The sequence below is a fragment of the Olea europaea genome, chromosome 10 (assembly GCF_002742605.1).
Source record: "Olea europaea var. sylvestris chromosome 10, O_europaea_v1, whole genome shotgun sequence".
Taxonomy (NCBI): Eukaryota; Viridiplantae; Streptophyta; class Magnoliopsida; order Lamiales; family Oleaceae; genus Olea; species Olea europaea.
In genome coordinates this window covers 8809478-8823198 of record NC_036246.1, presented here as the reverse complement: position 1 = coordinate 8823198, position 13721 = coordinate 8809478, and the positions used below count along the sequence as shown (strand labels likewise).

Below are 13721 nucleotides of genomic sequence, written 5' to 3'. Positions count from 1 at the left end.
ACCTTAGTATACTTTTATGTCTTTTCGGCTATAAACTTGGTATACTTCCGTCAACGACACTTTCTCTTACTATATGCTACAACGCCAATCTATGTAGCACTATGTGATCAGTTCAATTAAAGGTAAAATTATGTTACTCATTTAATTGTCTTTCTGATTTAATATTGCTTAGTGTCACCTAAGCAGATATTGCCCTTGTTTGATCCCCATTTTTTCAAAACTCATTTTCAACCACACATTTTTCTATAAAATAATTATACACAAATTTCAAAAACTTTTCCTTACTTTTTAACCACATATTCTCCAAAAAACTACTATTCTATAATTCATTTTATCCCAAAAATGGGAATCAAATTGGGGCATTGTAATGTCAGTATTGCTAAATAACATTACTTATCGTTCAAAATGAACATTGTTATTGTGAGTTACTAGTTGTAAAGAATGTCATGATGAGTATCATTTGTTGGGCACTTTCATGTTGTGTTCAAACGCAAAGTTTGTTCTACTAAAGCTATTATCATATTACTTGCTTATCAACAATAAGAAAATCCTCCTTAAAATTAGGTATGCCAGACAAGAAAAAGAAGTTAAAACATAAGATATAATGCAATACCAGAATAAGAGAGTTCCCCCTCGAAATTGCATTCCCTTGTGAAGGAAAAATGAAATCCAAAAATGTTTTATAATTGAATTCAGTATAAATGCTGCAAAATTTGTTGCCTTCAACAAAAATGAGATTTATGTAGATTGATGAAGAAACACCATTTCTACACCTTCATAAAATGTGATGTGAACTGATGAACCTAACACAGGGACAATCATTTGGGAGGAGGTTGGTAATTACTTGCCTTCATGCTCATGTGGTAAATGCGTGTGTGGAGGAAACAAGAAGCTTGCTAAACATTACCAAATGGAGTACGTGATGTCCTTCGTAATGGGATTACATGAGTCATTCGCTCTGATATCATATTAAAATTTGGGGTTCCATTTTAAAATGTCATTCTTGTTAAAAAAAAGTAGTCAACTCCTATAAATTGATCTATATTTTCATTTTTATTCGACGTGAGATTATATCCCATAACATGTCCTTGCAAGATAGTAGCTCATTTGAGCAAATCAATCTGGAAATACGTGAGCTAATTTTTTTTAGTCTTAATTGGATTGAATTGCTTGTTACAACTTAATAGACTCTCATACCATACTGAAGGATAAAAAGAATTTTCATGTATTGATCAATCAGTGTGAAATAATACATTTTGTCCATATAAATACAAAAGGAATCTAACCAACTATTCCAGTTGTATGACAACTCATTGACGTCTAGCATCTATACAATTGGCGCCACGGTTAATTATAACACGTTAAGCACGCGAGGAGATGGAGCTTGAGCGGGTGCTTGAGCTAGAGCTCTAATAGCATACAAAAGGTAAAATTTAACCATTGGTAGAGATCGAACCAAGTAATCCACATGATAGACAGGAGTATTCTCTACTATACTATAACTTTGCCGACATTATTCTTTCATGTAAATAAGTGAAACTTTGGAACTAGGTACACAAAAAATTCAAAGCCCGTTGCCAAGAATCGAACCCGGGTCACCTGTGTGACAAGCGGGAATACTCACCACTATGCTACAAGTGAAAAGTTCACGCCATAGCAATCCTTTTTCCATCATCTTTGCACCATAATGATATCAATAAATCTACCAGACTCAAAAATTACTTCAAGAATATATACCATTAAACATACTGTGACATTTTATAACATCTAGCCATCATTTCAGCTCCCCATAAATAAATCTTGAAAACTAATACATGTTACCTCCCAAAAGACCTCATACTGCTCCATGGAAATTTTGCCCCCGAGCTCGTGGCCACTGCTCCATCACCATCACTGCCACCACGGCAACCAAAGGTACGCCCTTCCGGCCTATTAAATCTCCTGCCATCTTTCTTTTCATCAAGCCAATGCGACTTCTTTATAGCTTCCGGGTCCTCCACAATGCTCGATTTAGACTGCTTATTCAAACTCCTTTTGCCCGCTTTAATTATCCATATTGGGTAAAGGTCCGGGTTTACGGACAATGGGTTTTTGAGGGTCACATTAGTCTCCTCGCTTCTTCATCTTGCCCTCCATGTTTAGAGTCCGGACTTTCTCCACCTCGAATCCGTAAAGTGATTCTAAAACCCGCTTAATCTCAATCTGCAAGATTTAAATAATTAAATATCAAAAGATAATTAACGATTATACGTTACATATATAAACTCAAATACCCATATTGAACCTTTGAAGCGGAGGGAATGGTTTTGATAGCAATTTCGGAAATATTGGATAAAGAAGAAGGCACGAGGAGTTTTATGGGAAGATTAGCAAAATTAACTACTCTTCTTCCTAGTCTGCTTCCCATTCTTAGAATATTGATTAAGTGCTTGTTTGGTAAGAATTTTGATAATAAAAATTCTATTTTTACATAATTATTGCACATAATGATATCGCTAATGTGACGTATCAATCATCGATTGTTGACGTGCACCACTAAAGCGGAATGAAGCTCTCGGCGATGGCTCGGTGAATTCGGTTTTCATCGGTACGTTGAGGAGGAGGGCTTTAATTGGACTTGGGTTATCTGTCAACTCAGTGAACGTGGGCTTTAAATTGGGGGTCACTTTTTAAAGCCCAATTTTATTTTATGACTTGATGCAGTCTATGCTCTTTTTGATAAAAATCAGATTTTTAATAAATAAATTGATAAAATGTGCAGTTGAAGAATTACGAATTTCAAGAAATATATGGTTAAAAATAATTATTCGCTTTAACTTAAATTTATATCAACTTTTTTAGTTGAATTAAATATGACTTATTTAATTGATCAATCAGTTAATTCAATATTAACAGTCCCCACAATACATAATTGATCAATCAAATTCATTGATCGGTGTAGATTAAAAGGTATTTATTGTTACTTGCAAAGATTGCAAGGAGAAAGAATGAAGGTTCAAGCTTCTAATGTGTTATTTATGCGAGACTATTTGATATAGTACTGGTATGATTCGAAGTTAGGGATGTAAAAACAATCTAGACTATCCAAGCTCGAGATGATACTATAAGATAAATTCTTACGGCGACTCGATTTATAAATTCCACCTCATATTTTGAGATGATTAAAGGAGGTAATTTTAACCTACACAAGAAGTGATATTTTGAAGATAAAAATATATTTCTTCCCTTTCTAACAATCTTACCATTTGGGCAAGTTAGTTAACAGAGTCTATATCTTTTATTTGTTTGTGCATGATTTACAAGTTGATGAACTTCTAGCAAAAGGAGTCAATATCACTATGAGGACCCTTATGTGCTTTTCTCGATCACTTTATCCATTACTACTTTTGTACTTATGGAATGTAATTTAGTTGTCATTTGAAGTATTTTTGGCATGAAGTGCATTCTTGATTTTATCAGTTGACTGTAATTTAGTTAAGTGTGATTGACTTGGCCCATGTTTGGGTTCTGTTTATAAACTTTTCATAGTCCCACAAGGACTACCAACTTATTCACGACGTATTTCTATCTGATTATAATTTTAATCGATTGTAAACAACTCCCAAACATGAGCTTATTCTTGGTCATAGGCTTGCTAGTTTAGTGTGTGTCACAAAATAATAATTCGAGAAAGTTGCCCTTCTAGCATGTGTTGTAAAGTATATCATCTTATCTCTCACCAATTATGAAAATTAATTGAGACATAAATTATTTAAAAAAAATAGAACTAACAAAATGCACTGGTTTGGTAGTGCAACTTGAAATTCCAAAGGTTTGGTACTTTTGTATGACTCTCAAACGTCATCCTAATTCTTATTTTAAAAAATTCTCAAATTCGGGCAAAAAAAAAAAAAGTGAATTATAAGAATAAACCCTAATAAGCACCTATATAGGGATGGGATGAGTTAATTAGAACACAAAAATTACATATACTAAACAATTTAATCCTAAATATTAGTTCTATTTGTCAATCTAATTAATTTATATAGAATTTACTCAGAATAGAAATGAATCGTTTCAAAACATTGGTAGATTGAGTTTACGTATAAATGGCAAGTTATTAATGATAAGCATACAATAAAAAAAAAATGTATATATCACATAATTTATGTCAAGTTCAATTAAACTATATGCATATAATAATTAACTTTAATAGAGACATCGATCGTCTAAAACGTCCATGATACATTTTACTACATAACATTCAAAATAATGATAAATTTATTAGATAAACATCGGAATATAACATTACGACAGTCGACAAATATCACATTATAAAAAATTGGGTTTCTAGTCGTCTAGCACTGAGCAATTGGCCATGACACACAACTAGTTGATTTCTTTAGGAAAAGCATATTCACACATGGGCAATAAAGTGCTGCTCAAGTACTTATCTTAGTTAATCGATAGGAACAACTGAATTGAAAAAGGGCCAAAAATCACCTTGAGATATAGATTAGTAATCGAAACACTAATACGCATCAGGTAATTAAAAAACATAAATGATCTTCCATTACAAATGAAATCTTAGTTGTCAACTTGATACGTAAAAAACGAATTTCAACTTATCAACTTGATACATATACAAATCTTTTATAATAATCCAAAAAAATCATTAAAAGCTAATGTTCTTGCACTCAGTTACAATGTTACATCACAAGTGCACAAAGGTTAGAGATGTTGATGACCTGCTCAAATTTTAGATTAATCTTGAAATGACTCGTTCAAGGCCAAACCTTTGCCCGGCCATTTTCGTCACGCCGATAATTAGGTTAATTAAGCTCAACTATAGTTGGGCTCGGATAAAGAAAGAATAATGCTATTTATAATCACTCACTATCACAATTGTCCTAAGTAGCATACATGCGACGGTTAGTGATTTGTTGCATAAGATAATAAAAAAAAAACTATCACATTAATGTATCAAATTACTAATTGTCACATGTGTGCCACGTAGAACGACTGCTGCTGTGAGCTACAACAAATAACATAACATTTATTTTCTAGATATCTAAATAATACATCTTCTTTCAAACATTTTCACATTTATCACATTCGCATATCCCGCCATTCTATCCTTCAATAGGCCATTCAGCTACAATCATCTCTCTTGCCAATAATTCTTCTATGTAACATCGATGTTTGCCATCGAATCCTCTCAAATCTAGAACCACGAGCGTATTGGAAACCTTAACTAGAAATCCTCCATATTTGGCTTCAGTATCTTCTTCATTACCGACTAAGAAATTAATCCCAGCATGTAATGATTTTTACTGGTTCCTCAGATAGAATGACTTATAGTGGATATCTGTTATATATTCCATTTTAATTGATGCTTGGAAACGATGAAAATGCTTGAGGAAAGGCAAAGACTAACTGAAAATTTTGCAATTTAACTAGTTGAATTGCCACAAAAAAATAAATACAGATTTTGAATACATTAATCCAAAATTTTAATGCAAGAACAAACCTAGTTAGTTAAAGTTACAATGTTTCAAAAGCAGCTCCAATAGCAAAAATGTCATAATCTACACATGAACTACACATACCATCCATGCAGCAGCCACACTCATCCCACTTTCTATCATTTTTCCTTCTTTTTATAGACGCCACTGCAGATTCTTGAATTTTCATTCCTATTTGCACTGCAGCTGGTTTGGCATCTTCGTCTACCCATTTATTATCATTTGGGATCATTACAACCCAATTCTCAATTTCCATATTTGGTGATAAAAAGATATTTTTCCACGGAATCTCAGCTCTTCCCAAGAGTTTTGAGCCGTTGATTCTGCCAATGAATGGCGCAGTGCTTCTCCACCTGAGCTCGAAGATGACACTTCCTTGTTTGAGCAAGGAAATGGAGTCCTCATCACTTCCCGAGCAGTCTAAAGAGAAAGTTTCATTCCAAAGCAAATCAGATTTTGTTGGGATATGTTGGGTGTTTATTTGGACTCTTTTGTTGTTTCCTGCAGACAGATAACATCTAACAAATACTTCTCCCTGGGTTTTGATATCTATATTTTTGGCTCTAATGATTCGGATTTCACAGCTTATCGTAGAAGAATAAGACTGATACCCCATATCTGTTCGTGTGTGTATGCAAGAGTGATTTCAGAGAGAGGAAGAGAGTTTTGATGAGAAGGGCATTGCTTGGTGGGATATATACATATATATGCAGTTGCACATGTAGATAGTGGAAAGAAGATGGTGTTACTTTTTAGAGGAAGCCTGCATACAATGTTATGAGTAATCTCTACTAATTATTAATTAATCGAAGATTAGAGGTCCATAATGACAAAGATTTAGTTGTAATTATCCAATATAATAAAAGCATCCAATTGAATCTTTCTGTAATTTCGTGTTGGATTATCTTTAATTTGATATAACCTCTTCGGGTTCTTGAAGGGCTAGTAATTCTCTAAGGCGACCCCCTCTCCCCCCGGGGATTAGTGTTGAGTTACGTCAACATTAATTTTCACTTACATGTTGTAATCCATTTGAAATTAACATTTTAAATATATTGATTTCTACATATTCCTATTTAGTATTACTGTTACATCATCAGTTTAGGTGACACTAACGTTGCGTTAGATAAGAAGCATAATTAAATGAATCACTTAATTCTATTTTTCATTGAGCATTTTATTTAATGTCACCTGGACTAGTGTTGTAATATCAATTGTGCTAAATAGCATTATTTTATACAGAAACATGGATGCATTGATCGTGATAGGATGGCTCAATATACTACATTTTAAAATCCAATTGGTACATCGCAAGGTTACCAAATGGTTAAATCAGAGAGAAATCATTATAGTTGCATAAGCAATTTTTGAAGATAAGTTCAAACGTTAATAAGTATGATTGAAAATTCTGCACCAGAGAAGAACAAAAATATATTATGATAAATACAATTGAAGCCCATGGTCGCACCAAAAATTGAAGATGGCAAATGAAAAGCTGTCCACTACAAGGAGTCAATTTTCCTACATATCCAATAAATTAAATGAAGGGCCCACAAAATATGTTGAGTGTGTATAGATTTGGCTTTACAAAAGCTAGATTTCTAGGAGAAAAATATTACTTGTACACTTTCAATGTACATAATATATTACACCCCCCTTTCAAGGGCCCACACATAATAAATTATGTGCCGGCTCCCCTCTATGTGAGAGAGATAAAGCATTATGTACATAGAAAATGTACATGTAGCATCACCCATCAATATATAAAGCGATTGGCCATTAAGTTGAGTTCTAAAGAGAGCGGATTGAGACGTTGGCAATAAAGTGGTGCCCAAGTACTTATCGATAGAAACACTTGGTCTAAAATCACCATGAGATATGGATAAGCGATTGAACCACTAATATGTAGTGTAAAAAACGTGAAGATTTTCCACTAAAAAGGGAATCTTAACCTGTCAATTTCATACCCAAAACAAATCCTTTATAGTAATCTAAAAAATCCTTAAAAGCGCCAGCTTTTGCACACAGGCACAATGCACACAAGAAATTATTTGGTTCCAATGATGCCTACCAAAATTTGATATGATCTGCAACTGATAGGCTAGAATGAAAGGAAGGGTTAACCAGAAGAGACCAATCTTGAAATGACCCATGCCATCTATGATCTTCAAGATAAAAGTAGCCACACAAAACAAACAACAATATATGTATCAACTTCACTTAAATCTTGTAAAAGACGCGTTCAGATTCAGGACAATATTACGGGGGAGAACAGAATGTAATTTATGAGGAAGATAAACATTTAAGGCCATACATGTTTACAGAAAAGAATTGAACATGATGGATGCTAAAGAGAATCCGAGACTTTCGGTCAATAGGCCCTCCTTGTGCCCATAATTATTATTACGAGGGCTAATCAACATGATTGGATACCAAATTTTACAACAAAACAAGGTAACTCTCATGCCTGTACGTAATGTTTCTATTATAACAATTTCTCCCCCACCTAAACCAACCACCAAACGTTTAAAAAAAAGAAAAAAAGAAAATAGAAAATTTATTGAATGCTCTAACTGTGCTTCTTTACTTTAGATAACAGTTATGGTGTATGAACTATACTCGCTGCTACCCAAAATCACTTGGGAGATTTGCAACCTAATTGTATGGTTCAGTTTATATCAAATCCACTGGATAGCAAACTTGGTGATGCATGCACCGTAATCCATTGTGCATCATGGCGGCAAATTACAAGCAAATGGTATGCCCATTCACTGTTCAATTGTACGAAGCTCCCATTTACCCTCACCGTCAATTAACCGCAACTCCAACGAATGGAATGGAATCAAAGCAGGACGCTGGAAAAAGATAAGCATGAAAGTCATTAATTGACAGAAAATAAACATAAACTAGAATCTGAAGTGAATGTGTACGACAAAGTACAGAAGTGAGGCATGTGCATGAGCTGAGAGCAATGTTATCTTACTACAAGGTAAATAAAGACAGCAAAGACTGATATTCAGCCAGTCAATAGCACCATGTACCTGTGAGGATGTTATAACCGTGATGCCCAAATCATTAGCAAGGCTATAAAGGTGCTCTTCAACATCAACACTGGTAGCACTGTAATTGTAAGATGAAAGGAGAGACGAGAGATGAGAATAAGCTTCGTCCCCGTCAGTAAAAGAAGAAAGAGAATATTATGAGTTCCATTTGCTTACTTGGTGCACTCATCAAGGATTCCAAATTGGGGCTTCTGAAAGAATAGCCGTGCCTTGTGAAACATTAAAATGTGTCAACAATTATGTAGAATTTTCTAAATTAACATGTCAAACAAGCCCATTGTCAAGAAGCCATATTTCTATATTTGCACTTACCATGCCCAGTCTCTGTTGTTCCCCAAGAGACAAAATATCTTCCCAGTTCTGGTTAGCATCCCATCCACCTTCTCTTTCCAAAAGGTAGAGTAATTTAACATTCTCCAAAATAGTTCTTAGATGTGCATCCAAACTTTCAGTGGCGCCAACAGATTCTTGACCTAGAAAGTTAACCCATAAATTAAGATGCATTGGTTTAGACCTTTGGGGACAGACTGCTGAAACATTAAGAAAGTAGAATAAAAAGAAGAACAGGGTTTCACACCATATGAGAGAAGCAGCCACGTAATTCATAGAATGCATAACTGAATAACCAAACTGAAGACTAGAAAGATTTACTGTGATTTCGACAATTCATAAAGTACAGGAACTTCAACCCTGTGGAAATGCACTACTCTTTCATTCATTTGATTTTTATTACCACCAACATTTCACATCTAATAAAATAAGAAAAATGTCCCGCCAACAAATTGCATTCTGTTGGTAGTAGCAATATCCAAATATCAATAAAATAAAGATTAATAATCTCTTCTATTCAAGTCTCACGTCTGGCACCTTAACCTGAATTCCTTTGGTAAAAGATAAGGGGCGGTTATTAACACTGCCTAAAGAACTGTTAGTCAACAGCCCAGGACAGTCCTGTCTAACTAACGACCTGCTAATTGGGTAGCTAGTAATTGAAGGCTGTAATAAGTTCACAGATAATGCAACAATACCCTGTCACTACTTAATCCTGACCAGGGTGGTAAATTATAAATCTCAAAAAATGGCAAAGTTCTGACACCAACAATATTTAAAAGAGTCCTATTTGTTTATTAGGAACATATTCTTCATTCCACGGTTTGACTAGCCAAGGTAAGAATAAGAGGTAGATGTGACCAGAAATAACATATAAGAATTAGTGACCTCATAATTTGAGGACTCAACCAGGTTCATGCACTGGTTATGTTCTTTAAAAATGGTGCCATCACTAAAAAAAAAAATGTTTCATTCATTCATAAATGGCTAATGATGGTTTTAAATTATTTTATTATTCAAGTTCAATGAGTTATTTTACGCATATCGTAAATCATAATCTGCTAAAAAGAAAATAAATCCAAAGGAAAATAGAAGCATTAGCAAGAACATTTGATTTAACAAACCTAATGCTCTTTTCTCTGCCTCATCACGGGAAAGTGGATATATGATTTGATCCCTTAGGGTTCCCAAGCAAGTATACGGTCGTTGAGGCACGTAGAAAATGCCAGATCCAGAATTAATCTTATGGAGTGGTTTAACAAGTCTTCCACTGACAACAGGCCATAGGCCTCGCAGGACTCTGAAGATGGAACTCTTTCCACTCCCATTTGGACCTTCAAAAGAGAAATAGTCAACATGATTATACTAGAAGTCTGGAAAGACTGCAGTAATAGAGGTGAGTTATCCACTAACCAGTGACAAGAAGGCTTTTCCCTGGAGCTATAACGCATGTCAGTTGTTTAGCCAACATTTTCTGAGTTGGAGTAATAATATCCACCTCGGAGAAAGTAATAGCATTTTTTGACTGAGATTCAGTCAGATTTGATAGCGTAGAACTGCCATTGTGACTATCTTCTGCAAAAGTACCAACCATGTCAGCCAGAATATAATAAAATCAATATACTTCTTCAAAAGCAACAAATTAAAGCCGATCCCATAATAATCAACTATAATGTTATGCATGTCCCAAAAAATCGAGAACAGCATTATATATAACATTTGATATTTCTACCATGCAAATCATATTAAATTTATCTCTATTCATCCAGGATTTCAAGTACTAAATATTTATTTTAGTGCCATTGAATTTCCAAAAACACAATCAAAAGAATTAACACCCAGAACCCAAATTTTCAAAAATAAGGTAGTACAATATTGCATATGTGATCCGACAGCAGTTTCATGAATTTTTATGGCTTCAAACTTTCAAATAAGGATTTCAGTGCAGAGATCAGACAAGTTTTAGTTACTTCTCAATTATTATGCCACAAATCATTACATTTTCAAAGGCCTTGCAGAACATCATAATATCTCACACTTGATATTTCTACTCCATTCGTCCAGGATTTCAAGTACTAAATATTTTTTTTAGAGCCAGAGTCAAGGAAACCCAATCAAAAGAAGTAACACCCAGAATCTAGATCAAACAGAAGTTTCATGATTTTTAATGGTTTCAAACTAACCCTTCTCTTTCCAACCACAAATTCAACTTTGTTTCAGTGTGCTCCACATGTTATGAAACACGGAAAGCGACTTAAATTGCTCCGACGTCTTAAGATGGGACGGGGAGAAAAGCTCAGTCACCACATACTATAAGAAATCAGAGGTAACGTAACAACCCCCAAACCACCCCCACCCCCCAAAATTTTTCTTTCCAACCAGGAAGTCAAAGTTGTCAGTGTACTTCACGTGTTATGAAACATGGAAAGCCACTTAAATTGCTCCAACGTTTAAAGATGGGAAGTGTAGAAAAGCTCAGTTACCATATACTATAAGAAATCAGATAATTTACCCTTTCTGGCTGTCCTGCCACCACTCTCCTGAAAACTAGAATTGTATAGGTTGTTATATCAAGAAAACCCTTTGTTAAGTGGATATCCCTGCTTCTGAATAAGTTGGATCTAGAACTAGCTACTACACTACCTCTTATGTTGGACCTACAAAATGCCGAGCATACACGTGCCCTTACAGATACAGCTCCAACATCCACCCACCCCCTTTCCCTGTTCTTCCCCAAAGTCGCTGCTTCAGTTTTCAAACACCCAGGAATTAGATCTCTGTTTCTGCAGTTGGATTTAACGGAAAACTGTATCAGCGCAAGTAGGATACATCTAAGTTCACCTTCAGCTTTGAAACCACACTCTGCCCACCAGGTTGTTCCCATCTCTGATTCCATAAGAACTACTGTCCACATTTTCTCCCAGATCTTGGGCTAAGAACATCCTTCAACTTTCATTCTTTCTGCCTGCAATTTAAAGTTCCACCAATTCCTAAATGCATATTAAGTTTTGACAAGAGGGTTTCAGATGCAAATCGTTACTCTCATATCCTCCCATTAGTAACTTTAATTCCTGTACCTTTTTAGATCTGGTGTTGAACCTAATATAACATGAAAATGCCAGAAGGCTGAAGATTCAGCCTAAATTTAAGAGTTGGTCACACTCTTTATCACAACATGTCTAAAGAACGTCCATTTTTAACATCAATCAACTACTGGTCCACTAATGAAACCTTTTATTTTACCAAAACCATACAAGAATTGCATATCCTCTCCAACAATGGTACTATATATTTCGAATTTCCTTGACAAGCTTTTTCTTTTACAAATTCCCATATGAATAAGCATAATCTTCATCAACTTTTTAGAGTAATATGTTAAAAACAAATAAAGAATTAATAGACAAAGAAAGAAGATTGGAGCGCCACACACCATGTTGAGCAGCATTCAGAAGCTCTTCAAGCTCAAAAATTCGATTGACACCACCAGAAAGCTCCAGGAACTTCCTATGTAGCTCAAGAATGTCACCAAATGCCAAAAAGCTTTGAGATACGACAGATGCTAAGAATCGCAGAGCATGTGCCAGTTCACCTGAATAAGAAAGCAGCGTAAATGTAAAGTTTATATGATGAGGTTTAAGTAAGAAAATGGAAAACAAAAATTGTTAATGAAGTGCTCTCACCTTGAGTTGAAGTCTTGGCTCGATCCCCTTTGTGTTCCATGGCATACAATAAGCTTAATCCCCAAGTAACATTGTGCGGAAGTTGCTTCGTCACAAAGTCATCTAGTATGCCGAATAACCATTTCTTCTTAAGAAGAAATATAGAGTGATTAAAAAGTTCTGTATATCTGGATTCAATCATCTGGACAGTACAAGCAGGATTGATAAGATTCAAGACACGCAGAGCAGTACAAGTATGATAAAGACAGGCACAGCAGGAGAAGCTAGCTAAAATTAGCTAGCTGTTGTCAAAAACTGAGTAAAACATCAGAATAGTTAGATGTGAGGTGATATTTATCGCATTTTACTATTCATGTCTGGACAGTTGATTTGATCAAATGTGCCCACAAAATGCTAAACTTACAACTTCAGAAGCAATAACAGAAGATTTTATGAGGAAAATTGAGAGATAAAAATAATACTAGTGAGGTCTTCATGCATGCTTATAGATTATAAGCAAACATTCAGTATCTTGAAACAAATGATCAGCAAGAAGTTTGTAGTTCCGTAACTGAATCAGTTTCTTGCCTTACAAACAACATGTACTAATTTCAATCATTCTCAACAGTTCCTGGTCATTGATGTTGTAACTTTGTACTTCCACAGCATGTAATTCTATCTATACCTGCTATGCTTAAGTACAAGTTCCTGACATTACTACTAGTGATCCAACTGCGAGTATAATCCTCCTCATTCAAGGTCTTATGTCACTGCAGGATTTCATTTATATTTATTACAGCTTCAAATATTTACCATTCCAACTTCGGATGTTAAGACAAATACAGGTGGTGACAGCATTTATAATGTTTAGAAAACAACCTCTGACTTTTAATAGATTTTCAGTGAACAATTGGGCTTAACCATTATGGTTTAAATATGAACAAGTACTCTTGAAAGAGAGCATTCAATATTACATTTAAAGCAGGGGATACAAAGGGATAATGAGACTAGCCTCTTTCTCTCTGGCACCACCACCAAAAAATGCAACAGACTCAGCATGTGTACGTAATCTTTCATGCATGTACCTAATAAATGAACAGAATGTCAGGCAGGCAAATGTTTATGGTAATATATATTTTGAAAAAAAAAAAAAAAAAAAAAAAAAA

At 34.7% G+C, this 13721-nt stretch overlaps 2 protein-coding genes and 1 pseudogene across 2 annotated transcripts; all 3 read right to left on the bottom strand.

The window, feature by feature from the left end:
- Positions 1 to 1718: 1718 nt before the first annotated feature.
- LOC111401148 lies at positions 1719 to 2455 on the bottom strand (annotated as a pseudogene).
- A 2656-nt stretch (positions 2456 to 5111) lies between these two features.
- LOC111400260 lies at positions 5112 to 6120 on the bottom strand. The gene is made up of 2 exons (XM_023027680.1): positions 5589 to 6120; positions 5112 to 5278 (listed from the first exon to the last, which is right to left on the bottom strand). The coding sequence occupies exons 1-2, from the start codon at positions 6118 to 6120 to the stop codon at positions 5112 to 5114; spliced, it is 699 nt and encodes a 232-aa protein (XP_022883448.1).
- Positions 6121 to 7786: 1666 nt separating this feature from the next.
- LOC111401147 (ABC transporter D family member 1-like) lies at positions 7787 to 13669 on the bottom strand. Its single transcript, XM_023028746.1, has 9 exons — positions 13568 to 13669; positions 12577 to 12757; positions 12327 to 12485; positions 10310 to 10471; positions 10021 to 10230; positions 8879 to 9039; positions 8723 to 8775; positions 8546 to 8624; positions 7787 to 8359 (listed from the first exon to the last, which is right to left on the bottom strand). Exons 1-9 carry the CDS (start codon positions 13634 to 13636, stop codon positions 8273 to 8275), a joined length of 1161 nt encoding a protein of 386 aa, XP_022884514.1. The 5' UTR covers positions 13637 to 13669; the 3' UTR covers positions 7787 to 8272.
- Positions 13670 to 13721: the final 52 nt, after the last annotated feature.